General features: G+C 43.6%; 1 protein-coding gene across 1 annotated transcript in view; it reads right to left on the bottom strand.

The window, feature by feature from the left end:
• LOC137437562 (metabotropic glutamate receptor 6) overlaps nt 1–21,371 on the bottom strand; it is a 676,955-nt gene that overhangs the window by 118,757 nt on the left and 536,827 nt on the right. The window contains exons 8-9 of the mRNA XM_068131991.2: nt 20,780–20,907; nt 18,229–19,173 (exon numbers count right to left, since the gene is read on the bottom strand). Of these exons, the coding sequence (XP_067988092.2) occupies nt 18,229–19,173; nt 20,780–20,907 (1,073 nt within the window). The remainder of the gene's footprint in view (nt 1–18,228; nt 19,174–20,779; nt 20,908–21,371) is intronic.

A 21,371-nucleotide genomic window follows, 5' to 3' on the forward strand; every position in this document is an offset into this window, starting at 1 on the left:
AGGACATGTAATAGCATTGCTTAAGAAAATATCCAGAGAGGAATTAGGGAACTGTAGACCTGTTAGTTTGACATCAATTTTGGAGAAGGTGTTGGAGACATTAATTGATGAATGTGTATAGGGAATCTTTTTAATAAATTCAGGATGGATTAAAGGTATTCAGCATGGATTTACTAAAGGGAGATCATGTTTAACAAATCGTATATAGGGTTCTCTGAAGCAGCTTGTGATTGGGTGGATGAGGGAACTGCAGTGGACGTAGTACTGCATATCTGGACTTTCATAAACCATTTGATAAGGCACCACATAGGAGGTTGTTGGCTAAAGTGAGCGGTTGTGGAGTGGCTCTTCATTTACCGAACTTGATTGGAAACTGGATAAGTGACAGGAAGAAAAGAGTGGCTGCGAGGATGTAACTAGTGACAACCATAAGGGATCGGCACTGGGATCATATCATTTTTAGACCGTCCCCTGGTGTGTGTGTGTGTGTGTGTGTGTGTGTGTGTGTGTGTGTGTGTGTGTGTGTGTGTGTGTGAGAGAGTGAGAGAGTGAGAGAGAGAGAGAGAGAGAGAGAGAGAGAGAGAGAGAGAGAGATAGAGAGAGATAGAGATAGAGATAGAGATCGATCGATCGAGAGAGATCGAGAGATCGTGATCTTGTCCGTCCGAGCCATAACTTTTTACCATTTGAGTTCTCTTCATCAAATTTTCACCAAAGCCTTATTATGATAATACGGAGAAGGAAAATTAATAATCTTGGCCAAAGGTCAGCGTCACATAAAATCATAAATTTTCATCCAATTGTCCTGAAATTTTAAGAATTTGCACATTGAGTCACAGAATTGGTTCACCAATGTAAAGCTAGAAGCTGATTTTTTTTTTTTTTAGATATTAAGCTCAAAGGTCAAGGCTGCATAAAATCATAAATTTTAATTTTGTATTTTTACCCTCGCCAAAGGAGAGGGTATTGCATTTGAGTCCGTTTGTCTGTCTGTCTGTTTGTCTGCACAGAATAAATATGATTTTCTCTGCAACTGTTGGTCCGACTGACAGGAAATTTTCACCGTAGGTGCAACTCCACCTGCAGAATTCTTTAATGATAATTATGACGTCATATGTCACGTGGTTCGGTCGCCATCTTGGAAAAACCGAAAAACTTTGCACCTCTATATCTCTGAAAGTGCTGAATAGAAAAAATTGAGACATGGCTCATTGTAAAGAACTCTCCATGGGGTAGTGCAGGAACCACATTGGAAAAAGTGCCTTATTTAGTGATTCCGTTCACGCATCAGTGTATATACCTGAAACCTATATAGTTTGGTGGAGGGGTCCTATGGGCAGTAGATATGCCCGGTTTTAATTCTAGATAGGTGTGCATTACCGATTTATAAGCATTTTGCTGATTCATTTGTGTACACCATTTCCACCACTTACTGAATTTGGTATAACGTATCTACATGGACAAATATACAGCATGGGTAGCTTTGTATGGTATCAAATTGACCGGAAAGACATACTGCACACATAGAGTCCCACCATAAGGCCTTATCCTAGCTGTTCATTCTTCAAGCCACCAAAAACTTCAAAATTTTGTCAAAATTCCGTTTCAGTTTAGGTTCTAGTCCCCCATCATTTTGTTCATAACCCCAAAAGTATATGACCGATTTATGTTTGATACACCAAAATCATCCCCATTTATTACCCTTCAAAATAAGATCACATAATCAAGAAATGTATACCATTAATAAACTCTCAGTGAAGCAAAACTAAGGCTACCCCCTTATTTTTCATGAAAACGAAAATGTCCATATGGCACACATATATCATGTTTATACATATTTTTTCAGATCTGGTGCCCGGTTCATTCCAGACTATCACATACTAACCTGTGTATTCATTTTACTTATTTTTTCATTTTGGAACAGTTAATCACATATTACGTCCCACGGTAAAGGCAGAGCTGTATCATTTGCTGTTTGACGACGAAATTCAGAACAGACTTCCAGACACTGATCAACCAACCTGTGTGATCGTGGATGGTATGGCAGCTGTGCAAGCTTTGGGAAAACCATCAAATGCAATTACATTCGGTGATCTGGCGGACTGCTTCTGCGATATAGTCTTTACTCACCTGAAAGGTTCTCAAACAAGACTGGACATCGTATTTGATGACTATCGATATAAATCTATCAAGTCCGCGACAAGAGTTCAACGAGCGGCCAAACGACGGAAGATACGTCGACTCATTGATGGGCGGGATGTGCGTCTACCTTCTGTATGGCAATCGTTTATATCAATGGAAGAAAACAAAGTGAACCTCGTTCATTTTCTGCGTGATCAACTACTCTTGAAGGCACTTGCTTTACCAGACCATCAGGAAGTTGTAGTGGCCAGTGGGGATGAATTTCCTGCAGCATCTTCTACTGGACGGAATGTTGAACATCTTAACTCGACACATGAAGAAGCGGACACGAAAATTGTTCTGCATGCTGTTGATGCTAATGCACACATATGTTTCGTCGGGTTGTCATATGCACTAGAGATACGGACATCCTCCTTCTGATCATGATGTTGCCCAAGACGTATGGGTAAGCAGTGGGACCGCCAAAGAAAAACATTAAATTCCAGTGAGCCTTGTACGTGCAAGTCTGGAGCAGGAAGTAATCAGCAATATTCTGGGATTTCATGCTCTGACAGGATCAGACTCAACCAGTCAGTTCTGCGGCCATGGAAAACGCACCGCATGGAAAACATACTTGAAGAATCCAAAACTACTCAATAATCTTGGCCGCAACCCTAATGTTGACACGACAGATATCGAGCTCTTTGTCATCAAGTTGTACAGTTCAACTACAACTGCGACTTCTGTCAATGATCTTCGCGTCGAACTGTTCCATCGAATTAATGACCCAGAAAAGTTACCTCCCACTCATGATTCTCTGTTGCTGCACATTCAAAGATGCAATTACGAAGCCATGGTGTGGTACAGTGCAGTTGTGTCCAAACCTGATCTACCCAACCAGAGGAATGTGGATGGGAATTAGACAAATAGGATTATCACCAAAACTGATGACCCTGCCACCTGTTCCTTCAGCGTGCACAGAACTTTTGACATGTGGGTGCCAAACAAAATGTACATCCCTTCGTTGTACATGCCGGAAGTTCAATCTGTTATGTAGTGCTGCTTGTGGATGCCGACAAGAGTGCCTCAATAGTCATCACTTGTCAGACGAGGACAATTCCGATGAAGACCGAGTACAATTAAGTGGTTTTTATATCACGCATTATTTGACTACATTAGATAAATGTGTTTATTTTCTTGTTTTGGTTAATGATATAACGAGACTACTGGGAGTGAAATTTGGTTTTAATCTGACGTGTCATACCACATAATCAAAGCTAAGCAAATAACATGTCGATTTCATAATCGAGATTAAAATATACTAGTGTAGAGCTAAGTAAGCTCTACAATGGCAGTACTTTTGTTTCGTGTATTTATCTTCTTAGCTAAACATATAAAGTTTAAATGTGTGGGATTCAAGTTACTATGGTATTGTGTAATATTTAGTTACAATCACTGTCACAAATCAAGTACATGACCCTCAACTTTTGGATATCAGTTTATTAGAAAATTGTTTGTTACATAATCGAGATTAATATAATATTGTAAGGCTAGGTAAGCCTTATAGTTGCATTTATTTAATATTATATTGTAAGGCTATGTAAGTCTTTTAGTTACATTATATCAGTTTAGTATAGGAGTGTTCAATTTGCTCCATAATATACTTTACAGTTACAAGATTAATAATTTTACTACTGTAAAGCCATGTAAGCCTTATAATTACATTATAACAGTTTATTATAACATAGTTGTTCCTTATGGCGGGGCGGAAGTATCTCACCTTCGAATCATACTTCTTAAATAAGGATTGTTTGAGAGTATTAAATGTCATTTTATGGCCTGCAACAACAACAATCTGTTTTGTTTAATTATTGCAATAATTCTTTGGTTTATTTCTTGTTTTCATGATTCAGACAAGCTCCAGTATCCTTCCTAATTTAATGTTAGCAACCGACATAAATATTAATACACATTTTTGGACATTTTTGTTTCCATCAAAATTAAGGGGGTAGCCTTAGTTTTGCTTCACTGAGAGTTTATTAATGGTGTACATTTCTTGATTATGTGATCTTATTTTGAAGGGTAATAAATGGGGATGATTTTGGTGTATCAAACATAAATCGGTCATATACTTTTGGGGTTATGAACAAAATGATGGGGGACTAGAACCTAAACTGAAACGGAATTTTGCCAAAGTTTTTGGTGGCTTGAAGAATGAACAGCTAGGATAAGGCCTTATGGTGGTACTCTATGTGTGCAGTATGTCTTTCCGGTCAATTTGATACCATACAAAGCTACCCATGCTGTATATTTGTCCATGTAGATACGTTATACCAAATTCAGTAAGTGGTGGAAATGGTGTACACAAATGAATCAGCAAAATGCTTATAAATCGGTGATGCACACCTATCTAGAATTAAAACCGGGCATATCTACTGCCCATAGGACCCCTCTACCAAACTATATAGGTTTCAGGTATATACATACACTGATGCGTGAACGGAACTCACAAAATGGATATCTGGTTCCTGCGCTAGGGAATGAAATGTGTTAATGATGATGTCATAGGTGCCTCCATTATGACGCCATAATTCGACAAGTACAAAACTTCATCTGATCAAGATGAAATTTCTTGAGCATAATCTAGGAATAAATTAGTTTAGAAAAAAAATAATTATGACGTTATCGGTCACGAGATTCGGCCGCCATATTTGTTTTAACACCAAAGCCTTAAAAAACACTGAAAATACATCCTGGCAAGGGTTTGCAATCTCTGATTGCTCTTTCTTGTTGTTTTTGTTTGAACAACAACATCAACAACAACATGCATTTTAAGGCCATGTTCCCTGCTAGAGCGGGGGTTAGCCTTGCGGTCCCCATGACAATCTTCTCCATTTTGCCCTATTTTCTGCATCTCTCCTTGTTAACCCCCTTGCCCGCATTTCTTCTTCCACCATCTTTAGCCAAGTCTTTCTCAGTCTTCCCCGTCCTCTACTTCCTTCTACATTAACTTCCATCACTCTTCTCAACCAGTCACTTTCATCCTTCCTCAATACATGACCAAACCATCTCAACCTGTTCCTCTTCACAGCATCAATCACAGGCAATATTCCCATCATCTTTCGCAATTCATCATTTGTCTTCCTCTCTCTCAACAATACTCCGCACATCCATCGAACCATTCGCATTTCCACCCTTTCCAGCCTTCGTTGCTGCTCTACGTTCATTACCCATGTCTCGCTCCCATAAATCATAACACTTCTCACACATGCAGCATACACCTTTCCCTTCAGCTTCAGCGACACTCTCCTCCTCATCAGCACGCCACTCAGTTCCCGAAACTTCTTACATGCACATCTCACTCGAGAAACCGTTGCCGAGTCTGATCCACCTTCTCCATTCAGCATGTCTCCGAGGTAGCAAAATGTTTTCACACCTTCCAGCTTCACGCCGTCTCCAAGATCCAACTCAACATTTCCTCCATCTGCAGCTCCCTCTGTGCACACCTTACATTTGAATGTAGCTGCCACACTGGTTAATGACCCTCTCAGACCACTACATTTTTGATGAACCCACTCAGCACACATTGTACATTGAATGGAGTTCACTCCGACACCCTTCCTGCACACAGCACACGGCCACTTCCCAGTTCTTTCCACCTCACCACATGCTTTACCACTTGCCATCACCTTTGTCTTTCCGATATTCACCTTCAGACCTTTTGTCTCCATACATTCCTTCCACTTGTTCATCTTTTCCTTCAGTCCATCCATACTTTCCGCAATCAACACCAGATCATCTGCATACAACAACTCCCACGGTAAACCCTCCTTTACGGTCTGAGCCAGCACCTCCATCACAGCTACAAATAGTAGTGGACTTAGTACCGACCCCTGATGCACTCCCACCTTCACCTCAAACTCACCACTGTTCCCGTCCTTCGTCCTTACAGCTGTGCGTGCTCTTTTGTACATTGCCATCACTACTCTGATCAACCATTCCTACACTCCTAACTTCCTCAATGCCCATGTCAATACTTTGCGTGGAACCCTATGGAATGCTTTCTCCAGATCAACAAACCCAAAAAACAACTTCTTCCTCTTATCCATGTACTTCTCCTGCAACTGCCTCACAATGAAAAGCGCATCTGTCGTTCCTCTTCCTGGCATAAATCCAAACTGCATTTCGTCGATCTTCACTTTCTTCCTTATCCTCCTCTCCAACACCCTTTCCAATACCTTCATTCCATGCTCCAATAACTTTATCGCTCGGTACGAGCCACACTCCAGAGGGTCACCTTTCCCCTTGTATAGAGGGACGAGGGTACTCAGTTCCCAATCCACTGGAATGCGGCCTTCTTTCACCACCAGATTACAGATCTCTGTCATTCTCTTCACACCCCAACTTCCTGCTGCCTTCAACATATCTCCCACAACTCCCGTCGGCCCTCCCGCTTTTCCACTCTTCATTGCTTTTATCGCTTCCTCAACTTCCTTCTCAGTTATCTTCTCTGCCGGTCCTAAAACTGGGTTACTCTCTATGTTGCCATCCCATTCATTCTCTGTATTCAACAGCATTTCCATATATCTTTTCCATCTTCCTTTAATTCCATCTGGGTCGACAACGATTTGTCCCACTTCATCCTTCAAGCAACTCACCCCCATCACATCACACCTCTCTTTCGCTATGTGCTTTGCAATCCTGAATACTGCTTTCTGACCCTCTTCCGAATCCAAGCGTTCTCCGAACATTTTCCTACATGCCTCCTGCGCCTTTGCTACCTCTTTCTTTGCAGCCTTCCTGGCTGCCTTATAACTTTCATGCTCTGCTGTTTCTGCTCCCGTACCCTTCGCCTTCTGCCACTCTTTGAACTTCTTCCTCTTCTCGTCAATCCTCTTTCCAACCTCAACATCCCACCACCATGTTTCCGAGTGCCTCGGTGGTCCTTTTGTCCATCCACATACCTCACCAACGGCTCCCAACAGACTAGCTTTCATTGACATCCAACCACTTTCAAGCTCAACCACATCATCCTCTACCCCACTCAGCCTCTCTTTTAATGCCTCCCTTACTGTCACCTCTTTCAACCTCCACACCTTCATTCTCGGTTGGTACTTCACCCGCCGAGCTCTCCTCGCACCTTTCACCCTTATGTCGCAGACAACCAAGTGGTGCTGTGAAACAGCCTCCTCCCCCGGGATCACCTTTGTGTCCCGGAGGTGCCCCCTATCTCGCCGACGCACCATCAGGTAGTCAACGGTTGTCGTCGACCCACCTGACGTGTATGTAACAAGCTTATTGTCCTCTTTCTGGACCTGAGTATTACAAATCAACAAATCAGCTCCATCAGCAAACTCCAAAATCCTTTCACCTTCTCCATTTCTCACACCATATCCGTAACCCCCATGAACTCCCTCAAAACCATCCATACTCCTTCCCACATGTCCGTTCAGGTCTCCTCCCACCACAACAACTTCCTCATCTTTCACGTTTTCCATCAGCTTCTCTATCGCACACCAGAACTTGTCCTTCTCTTCATCGCTTCGACCAACCTGCGGAGCATATCCCGAGATGACGTTCACCAAGAGCTTTCCAATCATCATTTTCACCATCATCAACCTATCACTCACTCTAGTCACACTCACCACACTGTCTACAAACTCCTCAGAAAACAGGACACCAACACCATTCACGCCCTCCGGGCACCCTTGCCACACAAACTTGTATTTCTGTCCCTGCCTACCCTTCACCATTCTCACACCACTTCCCTTCCATCTCGTCTCTTGCACACAACATATGTCCACTCTTCTTCTGACCAATACTTCCACCACTTTTCCTGATCTCCCTGTCATTGTCCCCACATTCCATGTCCCAAACCTCAGAAACCGATCTTCACTTCGGGCTGCACCCTGCCCATATGTACTTGTGATTGTCATGGTTCTCTTTGTGTTTGATCTTTGGTTCGATCTCTTTGAAACCGATCTCCACAAAACCTCATCTGATCAAGATGAAATTTCTTGAGCATAATCTAGGAATAAATTAGTTTAGAAAAAAAATAATTATGACGTTATCGGTCACGAGATTCGGCCGCCATATTTGTTTTAACACCAAAGCCTTAAAAAACACTGAAAATACATCCTGGCAAGGGTTTGCAATCTCTGATTGCTCTTTCTTGTTGTTTTTGTTTTCTTTATCCAAGAACTGATGCAATGGATCACTTAAGGACCTCTAAAGATTTATTTTTTAGCAGTTCTCAGATGGATTCCACATCACTCCATCAACGGGGCCTGCACTATAATAGCACACTTCACGCAATACATTTGATGCGTATACGAGCTCGGTGAGCCATAGTAGCTCACGGAATCGATGATAAATCACGGTGTTGAACAAAGATCTCGAAAATAAATTTGCACAATACATTTGATATGTATACGCCTACATATCAATCGTTATCAATACACACAATATGCTAAGCACCAATGACCGCTGCGACGTTTGTGAGCATGTGTGGCAATGCATTGTGGGGCAACCCCTTATTTCAAAATTAGCGAATTGAGCAGGCTGCTTTGGGACGTTGGAACAGCGAGACTACACTTGGAACATGGTGGAGCATTAGCTCTGGCGATATTAGAGGCGCAAGGCTGACCGGGCCGGTACATAGGCACTTCTGCCAAATGTAAGAGTCACAGCTAAAGAGGACATGATGAACAGGGCTGAGTGTCGCAGCCAGGAGCGGGTCACGACTACACTCGTGAGCAAGAATGTAAGCCAAGTCATCGCAGTTAACGAGTTGAAATTGAGGCTTCAGTTGGCTAGCTTAGGCCAAGTGAAAGATATAATTACCATGGAAATGACAGCTGTGTAATTAACTTTTATGTGCGATTGTCTTCTTGTCTCCATTGTGCCTTATGTGTTGTTTCTCTTTGCAGAGATCTAGCGAAACAGTAAATACTGTACTTCTATGAATGATTGTTGTTTGAAGTGATGAATTTGAGGTTTGTGGTTGAGACATTTTATTGGACTGAGGTGTTTTGATAATAAAAGTTTGCCTTGTAATTCCATTTGCCCTGAGTGTTAATTTTTGTAGACATGAGTCATATTGAGCAGGTAATTTGGACATCTGGGAATTGGGAACATAATTGATTTGGGATATAATTAATTGGACCACTGGCACCATCTCAAGGCATGGCTCATCAGGTAAATCCGACACCGAAGGTGGATGGACGTTATATGTTTTCACCTCTGTTTGTCTGTCTGTCTTTGTTTGGCTGTGAGTAGGGTATCTCAAAAAGTTATGGACAGATTCAGACGAAACTTAGTGGACAGGTTGGGTGACGAGGATGGATTGATTCGATTTTGATGAAGATACAGAAGTCAAGGGTCATAGAAAAGCTTAAAACGAAAGGATGGAATGTCAATATATATATACTGTATATATATATATATAAAAAAAGAATGGAGAGGGTAACCTCTAAACAAAGATTGTGTAGCGACACAGGCAGATGATGATATACGACCACCAAGTCCCATGAAGATGCCTCATATAGTAGTAGAATGGCCAGCAGCATTATATGAGCATCCAGGAAGATGCTAAAACAATGATACTATGATACCACAGTAGAGTCACAAAAATATAACCAAACATTCAACTATGTACACGACAGCCCAACACTACATACGGGAGAGCCAAGGACACTTGCACAAACTAGAGCACGTACCTCCGCCAGGCTGAACAGTTTACGTTTTGTATCCCACCGATAGGCCGGATCTGGATCTGGACCCAAATCTAAACGGCTTGTTCTTGTCACCTACCCAACTCATCCACCACGTTTCGTCCAAATCCATCCATACCTTTTTGAGATATCCTGCTCACAGTCAAACAAACAGACAAACAGAGACACAGACAAACAGAAAACAAACAGACAGACAGAGAGACAGACACACAAACAGACAGACATATACACAAACAGACAGGCAGAGAGATACACAGACATACAGACAGACACACAAACAAACAGACAGAGAGACAGAAACAGAGACACAAACAGACAGACAGATACACAAACAGACAGACAGATACACAAACAAACATACAGACAGAGACACAAATAGACAGCCAAACAGAGACACAAACAGACAGACAGAGAAACAAAGATGCAAACAGACAGACAGACAGATACACAAACAGACAGACAGAGAGATACACAGACATACAGACAGAGACAGAGACACAAACAGACAGACAGACAGATACACAAACAGACAGACAGAGACACAAACAGACAGTCAAATACACAAACATACAGACAGAGAGATCCACAGACATACAGACAGAGACACAAACAGACAGACAGAGACACAAGCAGACAGACAGACAGGGGTGAAAACATAACCTCCGTCCACCTATGGTGTCGAATACAAGAAGGCATTTCAACACATCTGTCACTTGAGTGAGCATGAGTCAGACAGAGTGGGGGAGTTGTCTGCTTCTTAAACTCCCCAAAATAAGCAAATATGGCGCGTTGTTAAATTTAATTATTAAAAAAGGAATTTTAAATGCAGGATATGCTGTCGCTTCTTCACAAATTCACCAAGAGACGGTCTGGGATTCGCACCAGCACATGTTAGTTTTGCTCGTAAACATCACACAAAACTGCTCGTCACTCTCACCTGAGATTAGCTTTGAATTCCCCCAGTTTACAATCAACTTTATACACTCTGGGGTTGTTGGTGATGATTGCCTACTCTGCCTGTGTCTTGTGGACAGAAGATATCCCATTGTACAAGCTTTAAGGCACATTTCAAGTCTCCGTTAATCATGGTGATGCAACCCAGGTGGTGAGATCCTGCAAGATTCCTTTGGTGCCAGGTATTGCAGAACCATTTGAAATGCCTTGAGAGCTTGAGTTCGTTTTAACAAGGGAATATTCTCACTCCTACATACTTCTTACACATACATCTCCAAATAGAACGTTCCAACAGAGACTAGAATTACTGCCACAGGAAAACATAACAGACACTTCCATTATTAAAAAGGTGCATTGGCGGAGTTTTCACTTGGCGCAAAAGAGCAACAAGGAGAAGTTACGGGAAGGACATCACGACTTTCAAAGCAATTACAAGTGAAGCGTCGTCCACCTCAATCATAAACATTTACGCCAACAATATCTTGTACTCCATCACTTTGTTCTCAGTGCTTCAACCCCCATTATCTCTTTTTTTCCACCAATTGGGAATTTTCACCACATTGGTATTCCAAGAGAAAGCTGAATGTACCCACAGTACAATTTGTGGGCCCTGACAGAGCGGAAACAAACTGCTGAAGATTATTAGGCCCCAGTCACACCGGGCCTGCGACCAGGTTACGACCGAAAACTTTGAGAATCGCGGGCAAATCGTAGAAAGAGCGCGCGACTGGTCGCAGAGGTCGTGGGTGATCGCCAGAGGACAATCAGTCGCAGCAAGGTCGATGGTCATGTTCAAAACTTCTGACCTGCGATTCCAAATCGTAAGAGGTCGCAGACAGGTCTTACATGGTCATACCACCAGTCGCGCATGGACGCACCGCCAGTTGTGCATGATCGCGCGCGGGTCAAGTAGTCGCACGATTGGTCGTGCTACTGGTTCTGCTGCCTGACGATTGGTGGTGCCACCTGTCGTACGACCTCACGATCGGTAGTGCGACCAGTCACGACCTGTCCCGACTGGTTGCACGACCTTACGATTGGTGGTATCACCAGTCTTTAGCTCGTAGCTCGCAGTCTTTAGCTCGCCAAGGATGTGCGTGTTTACCTCAAGGACTACTACAACAACGTCGACAGTGTCCCATGGCAGGATAACATGATCTAGGAACTGTTGTGTGAATGTTGGAATTTTGATCTTGATTTTTTTTGAGATATGTGTATCATATATTATGTGCTATGTGTATGATCTATTTTTGCATATCTATTTTGCAATGAACTTGTACAATAAACATGCTATTTCATGGTATGTCAGGAGAAAAAGTAATAATTAGTTGTCTTTATTGTGTGTGTATGGTCTGAGTAATAAATGACTGGTTTATATTACAATGGAAAAAATTATTATTTTAAATACAAATTAAATCAATACATGTAAACACAAACAAAGTTCTTTGTCAAAGTAAAATCTTTAACACAATAAAGTAATGTGCAGAACTAATCTGCCAGGCCACAGCTCCCTTCTTGGGAGGCATAGCGAATTATAGTTTCAGTTGAAAAGTTTGACGAAGTGTACTCCTTGAGAGGTAGGTGACAACTGCTGCTGACGCACGATCGCCATCCTTTAGATCTGATCGAGCGACCCATCTCACGACTGGCTGCGACTGGCTGCGATCGATCGTGCGAGTGGTCGCAGGTCGCGACGATTGATCGTACGATCGGTCACTGATCGCCACCACTAGTCGCACGATTACTTACGGTTGATCTTGCGATCGATCTTCTCCGATCGTTGGTGATCGCACGACCATGCGTACCACCAATCGTACGATGACCTACCACCAGTCTTAAGAGCAATCGCAGTATGCGATCGCAAATGGAGATCGTAGCAAACATTGCCGATTGGTCGTACCTCGGCCAAATTGCCACCAATCGCACGATCCAGAAAACGTACGATCCAGTGTGACTGAGGCCTAAGTATTCATTTGTTTGATTGGGCTAGTAGGACAAATCACTTCCGGTTTGTAGTTGCTCCATCTTGATGTAAGTGGAATCTGTAGTTACTTCGTCCACTCGATGAAAGCAAAGATTTCTGAACTGGATCCCTCGTGTTTTTACCTTCGTCGTCGAAGGTGGATGGAGGTTATGCTTTCACCCGTGTCTGTCTGTCTGTGAGCACGATATCTCAAAAATTGTGGACAGATTTGGACGAAATTTTGTGTACAGGTTGGGTGTGTGACAAGAACGAATTGATTCGATTTTGGTGACGATCTGGAGGCAGATCCGGCCTATCAGTGGGAGACAAAACGTAAACTGTTCAGCCTGCCGGAGGCATGCGCTCCACCGAGTGCCGTCCTAGTTCTGTTATATTTTCGTTCCTGTGTTGCTGTTTGTGTTTTTTATCAAAACTTTTCCGTGTTAAATCGTACCTCGTTGTCGATATTGTCCAATTTGTTTTAGTGTAGGCCAGACTTACTCCTCAGATGGCTGGGAGTAAAATTGTTTCAATTTTCAATTTTGATGTTGTCGTTCTGTTTATTCCCCCCCCCCCCCCCCCCCCCCAAATTATCTCCTTTGTGCCGTTTCAACGTTATCATATGCCCCATCCCTGCTTCAATGCCCCCCAAAAAGTAAAACTCTTTCACTCTAAAACGTGATCTCATTTTGCCTTCTACTTGTACTTCCTGTACCTCTTTCTTTACCTCTCCCTTTTCTCAATAACTTAAATGAAGAAAACGCTTTAACTTCTTCCTTTGAAAGCTTTTAAAAGCAGTAAAATGCTTCTCTTTCCTTGTTTCTCTGTCATAAGTACCCCACATGTTCTTCTTAATCACAATCTATTCCTCCTACTCTTCTTCTTCACAGGACACATTTTGCAAATCTGTCTCTCATCTAAGCGCATGGTCTGACTCTGCAACTGGACTGGACGGCATCAGCTCACGTCTCCTAAAAGCCTGATCTGCTGCTCTTGTACTTCCTCTCTCTGCCCTTTTTACCCAATTATTTGCCCTATGTCATCTTACATCTATTTGGAAATCCATCAACATCACAGCATTACATAAAAGGTGCAAAAACGGATCTCCTCAACTACAGACCTATCAGCGTACTTCCAATCATCAGCAAGGTCATGGAATCCATCATCGCAGTTGATATGAAATCCTTTCCATTTCTCCAACAACGTCATCACAGATCACAAATTTAGTTTCAGACCAGGTCACTCAACCTTGGACATGCTGCCTCCACTCACACAGCAATGGATGGAGGCCTTCAATGTCAGACATAAGATCAGACCCGTCTCTCTGGACATATATAATCTAGCTTTCGAAACAGTCTGGCATCCTGCCTTACTCTCTCCAGGGCATCTCCCTGGCTATGGAATCCAAGGCAAACTCCACACGTGGCTTACTTACTGACTTCCTCTACTTTCATAGCCAACATGTGGCTCTCTCAACGGAATCCTTTCATCTCCTCTCCGTGTCAAGGCTGGAGTGCCCCAAGGCAGTGTTCTGGTCCTAGTCCTATTCCTGATCTTCATATACGATCTCTCTGACTCTCTGGAAAATTTCCTTTATCTATTTGCTGATGACCGCACCCTCTTCTGTGACATCCCTCATCCTTCAGGCAGACCTTAACAAAATCACAAGTTGGTCAATCATTCGGAATATGTCTTTCAATCCTGACAAATCTCACCCTCTCACTATCTCTCTCCGAAAGGATCATCTGGCAAACCGTCTCCCTCTACTTTCTTGACAATCCTCTTGAGGAAGTCATTCACATTCCTGGCTCTCACTGTCAACCATTATCTTTCTTGGGAAAACCACATTTCAAAGGTGGCCTCCACAGCCAGCCCCAGTCTGGGCATCCTCCATCGTACAAAGTCCTTCCTTGGCACTCCTGAACTCCTAAAAAACCTACAAGGCCTTCATCCACAACTTGATGGAGTACTGCTCTCCCTTCTGGGCCGGCAACCCTGCCTCACATCTTGCTCAGCTTGATGGAATGGAAACCAATGTCTTCAAGATTATTGGAATCTCCTGTGATGAAGCTGCGTCTATGGGCTTATCACTTCGCCATTGCAGACAGGTCGATGGTCTCTGTCTTCTACCGCCTCCTTTCTGGTCTTGCTCCCTACTGCTTTTTTCATGCTTTGCCCCCCCAGGTTTCTGTAGGGCGCACACGGTCCACCATACTTTACGACACAACACACCATCAACCCCCTTCTGGTGAAATTACCTCATTCCAGGATTACTGCTCACCTCCACTCATTCGTTTCTCCTTTTATTCAGCCTGTGGAACCAACTTCCACATTCTCTTCAATATCATTCCTCCCTGCAGGTCTTCAAAACAGCTGTTCACCATCATCTCAGATCATCCCCAATCCAAAATCATGATATTTTCTGCCCTCGCTAACCCACCCGACCCCAATCCCTCGTCCTTCCAAATTTCCAGTTTTCCCTCATGAGAGTTTTCTTGTGTATCGATATTGTCCACCCCATGTGTCCTCTCCTGCCTTCCATTCCTCCCCATACCTATTGTTTGTCCAAGTCTGCCTCTATTTTGGGTTTTTGGCCTTAAACTTTGCTGATGGTGTTTCCCCTCTCTCTCTACTCTACTGTTCCTTTTGTCCTGTTACGTCCTGATCCGGTCCGTGTACTAGCTCTTCCACGAGCCTCGTCTACATATACAAAAACGTGCCGTTGGTGGTCGGTTTGTGCCTTGTCCTCGTGTCTCTCATTCCTGTTGTCGGTGTGTCTACGAGCTGCTCTCTGTTGTCCAGCTCTTCCATGAGCCTTGGCTGGACCTCCATATTAAAAGATACAGTTGCTGCAGACATTCTCTCATCTTTATAATATTTATATTGAAATGGAAGCTTGAAATTGGATTTTAAATTCAGCTTCATTGTAATTCAAATTTACAAACTGACGGCTTTGTCGAGTGAACACAAGAAGAGAGGGATCCTTGCATTCCAACTTCTACGAATTCAGAAGATACATATTGGCAAAATTTTATTAGGACGAGCAATCACATTCCATTGAAGAAATGAACAGAGCTGCTTGACCTCATGTCCAATGCAGTTCGTTCATATACCGATACATGGAGGAACCACCTTTGGAGGCCATTTTTCCCCTCAGAGCAGGGGTTGGCCTTTTTCTGGCACCGATGTCCCCTTTTTGAAGCAATGTTTTTATGACCGGATGCCGGTACATGAAGGATCATTATAAATTGGGGCTTGTAGGATAGCAATGAGGTACGCACCACTCACCTCGGAGCTGTCTGTCTATCCTGGGTTTGAAGAAGCAACCAAGCTACAAACTGTCAGCTTGGGGTTTCACAGAATGGGTGATTCATCAATGTGTGTCGACCTTCTGATGGAAGTTAAACTGGGTGTCCCATCTGCCGGTATCAGTTGATATTGCTGGGCACAAAGACACCCCACGGTGTCTTTCAAGAACGGTCGATGAGTTATTGCCAGCACCCTGAACAGAGTACAAATTCCTGCACACTCAGTCGAGTCGAGTGTCCTGCGTCCGAGTGTGGACCTGCCCAGTATTTTACCCCCGAGCCAAGAAACTGCTTCGGCAAAAACCAATCCTCTGCAGAGAGCTAGGAGCACAAGCATGAGAGCATCGTTATATGAAGGCCTAATCACAGACCTCATACTGACATGCATTTATAAAATACATCTGTTTACTCCAACACTAAAATAGAACCTTCGAGGCCTCCAGTCATCACTCTTTCAAGCCATTCGTTTTGATGAACTCCTTGCACAGCAATAGTTGGGCAAATTGGACATTATTTATCATTGATGCATGAACCATCTCTGTAATAATAATAATTATCACTCTACTTATTGGAAGTGAATGACAAGGAAATCAGCACATTTGAACAAACTGCCTGAATGACAAGAAAACGAGCACATTTGAACAAAAATCGAAATTTTTTAACAGGCAAGGTTTGTTTTTGTTCTTCATGTAATATGAAAACGCTGAGGAAGCTGTCACTCAAGTCAACGAGGTGTGTACAACATTGTGCGAGCTCGTCTAGGCTGCAACTTCTCAATTGTGGCGCATTGTATCACCCGCCGAGATGAATTCTGCGTAAAATCACACCGCACACAACATACAATGGTTTACGCTGTATATTACTAGTAGTAGGCGTCCGCGTCCTTGTGTTGTGGAACATCGACCGAGGCCCAAACATTTTTTTCGTCCGCCTCACTTTTTCACCTTAATTTGCTTTTAAATTTATTCTGTCTGCAACCGCTTGAGCAATTGACACAAAACTTTCAACACTGGAGCGTCTACCCAATGGATACATTTTTTTTTAACAAAAGCTATATGGTGATTGGATGGAAAATGTGGCAGACGCTCCAAAAAGTCTGTTTTCTGTAGGTATGGGTTGCAGGGTGTTTCACGTATCAGCAATAAACAGACTCGACCTCGCTTCGCTCGGCCTCAGCCAAATTACTGACACCTTGAATAGGCAATGACACAGATGTATACTTTTAAAGTAGCTTGCACTTACACACACACACACACACACACACAAAGAAGAAGAAGAACAAGAAGCAGAAGAAGAAGAGGAGGAAGAACCACCTTTAGAGGCCAGTTTCCCCCGCAGAGCAGGGGTTGGCCTTTTTCCAGCACTGTGGTCCCCTTTTTCCAGCACCCTGGTCCCCTTTTTGAAGCAATGTTTTATGGCCGGATGCCCTTCCTGCCACCAACCCTGTTAGTCACCTCTTGCGACACACAGGGAATTACCAGTGAGCTGGTACTCAATTTCCCCACCTCGGAAGGATGACAGGCTGAGTCAACCCCCCTGGTGTTAATTCAGTGATCGCCCGGGATTCAAATACAGGATCCTAGGATCCCAAGCCGGCACCCTAACCGCTAAGCCAACACACACGAAGATGGATACATCGAAACCTGGAAGGGCTCCGTTCCACCTCCTGACGCTCCCAAATGGAGATAACAACCAATGGCACACACACACACACACACATACTCACTTTTAAAAATCCATATTCAACTATCACCACAATATCAGTATAGGCCCATGCATGTGATTCTGATGTACCTGTAGATTAACATTGCAGGAAGTCAGAGCAGTGGCATGGTTGTGAACACATGAAAAGATACATCACGTACAATACAAAATATGACCTGTGAGGAGCACAAAACCTGATGTATAGAAAACGCAAATATTTGTGCGGAAAGCTGAGCGCATAGCTCATGATGATGCTCTGGGATCCCAGGTTCAAATTGCACTAGGCCTACGTCACGATTTGTCCATTCTGTTTGGATTTCATTGAAGAAAAATCACCTGAAAGTACATGAAATCTCGTAATGTCGTTGCCTTGCTTGTGATTCATGTGTAAGATTCATCAAATGCTTTAAATTGATGGTAGAATAAAAAAAAATTAAAAACTGACCTTATCTCCAGAGCGTGCTGTACCAAAGAAGATGGGCACAAATGCCAACCACACGATACAGGTGGTGTACATGGTCAGGCCAATGGGCTTTGCCTCGTTGAAGCTCTCTGGGACAGCACGGGTCCTAACGGCATAAATCGTGCAAACCACCATGAGCAGGAGGCTGTAGGCAAGCGAAGCTAGGGTCGCCAGCTCAGAGCCAGCGCAACGCAGGAAGGCCCGGGCCCGGTCTGGTTCCAGGAGCGGTAGCTCTCCGTAGTCCCGTGCGGCACGTGGAGGTTCCACAAAGAGCCAAGCCGTCATCGCAATAAGCTGAAGACCCACGAGGACCGCAACAGCGCCGAGTTGCGATGCGGGGCTTATGCAGCGGGGTGGTGCGGCCGATCGGCGGCCATGTGCAAAGATGCGCTGTATCCGGCTTGTTTTTGCAAGAAGAGCCGCATAGGTGACGCAAGGACCAAATCCTGGAGCAAGGCGTCGTGCCGCGCAGGATACGGGACCCGGTAGGGAAACCATCGCAAAGGTGGCACAGTAGGAGAGCATGATGCCGAACAACAGCACAGCGCTCAGTTCCCTACCGGATGCACGTACCAGTGGCGTAGACCAATTGCGTATGAACACACCGGTGACCGTTGCTGCTGCTGCAAGACCGGCGGTGGCAACTGCTAATGGGATGGCGGCCCATGGAGAGTGGAGCTCAAGACGAACAATGGGAATGGGGACACAAGATGACCGATTGGCATCGGGCCTCGAGTCAAAGGGGCAGCGGCGACAGGTCATTTCATCAACCAGGAAGTCATAGCCACGACATGGTTCGCACATCCAGCAGCACGAAGCGCCTTGCATTGGAGTTTGGCGCTCACCGGGTGCACATGGGTAGCTACAAAAAGAGCCAGGTGCTGCACCCCCCAAAGGACTCTCAGATCCCCATCGGAGTAAATCCAGCTGGTGGAGGTGTTAGAGAAAAAGTATCTGAAAAAATCAACTTCAAATGTATTAATGAATTAGGGAAGGGAACATCTTTTTATTACACATTCGTCATTCAAATACCACATGGTATTCAGAGAATACTTACCCCGTGAAGTCAACTTGGTACGAGCGAATTCTTCTGCTTTTAAGGTACTTCTTTTTTTTCTAAGTTTTTTCTTTGGTACTTTTGTTTCTTCTGTTATTTAAGGTTCTACCCTTCCCTCCTCTTCCTCTTCCCCTCCCTACCGTTACCTCCCCCTTCCCTCCTGTTCCCCTTCCCTACGGTTACCTCCCCCTTCCCCTTCCCTACCGTTACCTCCCCTTTCCCCTCTCTCCTCTATCCCCTCCTCTTCCCACCTCTCTCCCCATCCACTCCCCTCCTAATCTCGTCTTCCCTACCTCCCCCTCACCCAGCCTTCTCCATTCCACAGATCTACTGATGTCCTTGTTCTCTACTGTTGATGTGCTTCTCTGCTTTCCTCTCTCTCCCCCTCTTGTCTCCCGCTCCCTTTATTATATGTTTTATGTGTCAGTTTTTTGTTTTCGTGTTTAATGTGTTCGCTCTTACACGAGCCTCGACTCTGTATACAAAAAAACTAGAGAGGTTCCAGGGAACCTGAATTCAACTGGTCGATATCAATATGGTTAGAATATGCATAATAGGACCACAAACGATATAGTTTATATGTGCTAAAAATACATGACAAAAATTAGTGATTTTTCAATATGGCCGCCCTGCCACGCCCATTTTTGGGCGTGCAACGCCCAAATGCAATCCCAAACTAGTTTATGTCTTAAAGATGCTGCATAACAAGTTTCATCAAATTTAATCAATATTTGTGACTTTTAGAGCGTAGACGTCGAATTGTTTACAGACGACAGACAGACAGACAGACAGACAGACGACAGACGGACGCCGGACACTGGGTGTCGACAAAAACTCAGCTGGACATAGTCCAGTTGAGTTAAAAAGTACAACTTTGGTGTGAATTGCAGATCTCAACAAAACATTTGAAACACAGACCTGAAGTTTGAAACTCACTTCTCAGAGCTTCGAGTTGGACGGTCAAGTTTACTTCTCAATGACTGATTTGGAAAGTTGTAGATTCTCAGCTTTATAAAAGAGAGTTTGAGTTTCTAGTTGGAAATTATCAGCTTCAAAGTGCGTAAGTTTTACTTACAGAACTGAGCGAAGATCTATTGTAATCTATATACCCCACAAGAATTGGAGGTGTGCTCATTTACCAAGCGGCTAGCTAGCGCTTGCCAAGCCAGCCGTTCTCTGCCAAGTCAAGCAAGCAAGCTCTGGAGTCTAGGTTCTATAACTCTAGATAATAGTTGATAGTGTTCAGATTCATGGTGGACACACAAGATTCATAAAGAAAGTCAAGTTTAACTTGTGGAAAGCACTTAGGCTTGTATGACAAAAGATATTAAACCAAAACAAGCCAGACTCTCAGACTCACAATGTAGTCACATCAAATAGAAGACATCTGCCATTGCAGCAGTTTAAACTGCCAAGAAACACAAAATATAATTTGTTCATTTATTTATTTATATCTGTAGATTGTCCGAAACCTACATTGAGCTGGAGTGTCTCGCTCCACTGCCCGACTTGACGGTAACCATGGCCCGTCTGGTACTGGAAGATGTCGTAGCGGCCTGGCGCATCACCATTTTCATTAAATCTTACTGGAGTACCTGCACTGCCTGTCACACACAGATAAGGTAAAATAAAATATTTCATAATCTTTTTCGTTGCTGTCATCATCAGGCTATTTTCATGCCAAATGATGATGATGCAATGTGTTAAATATGAGAATATCAATTATACAGATGTGAAGACAAAATTGTTAAACAAATCAAAACTTCACATGACATCAAAACCTTTCTTTTTCAATCTCCTTGAAATCTGAAAAATCTTTCTTTTCAATCTCCTCCTAAATCCTCCTCCACACCTCTGCCTCTGACTTACCATCCCCGGTCACTGTTCCCCACAGACACTCAAAAACCTCTTTCCTTGTCTGATCTCCATCTCTAACCTGAAATTCATTGATTTTCTCTGCTCCCAAACCCACGTCACTTCTGTCTTCTCCATACTCATTTTCAGCCCATGTTTCTCAAATTCCTCCTTTCACTCCTCCAGTACTTCCTGCATCTCCCACGTCTGCGTA

This window comes from Myxine glutinosa, chromosome 12, assembly GCF_964187855.1.
Source record: "Myxine glutinosa chromosome 12, kmMyxGlut1.1, whole genome shotgun sequence".
Lineage (NCBI taxonomy): Eukaryota > Metazoa > Chordata > Myxini > Myxiniformes > Myxinidae > Myxine > Myxine glutinosa.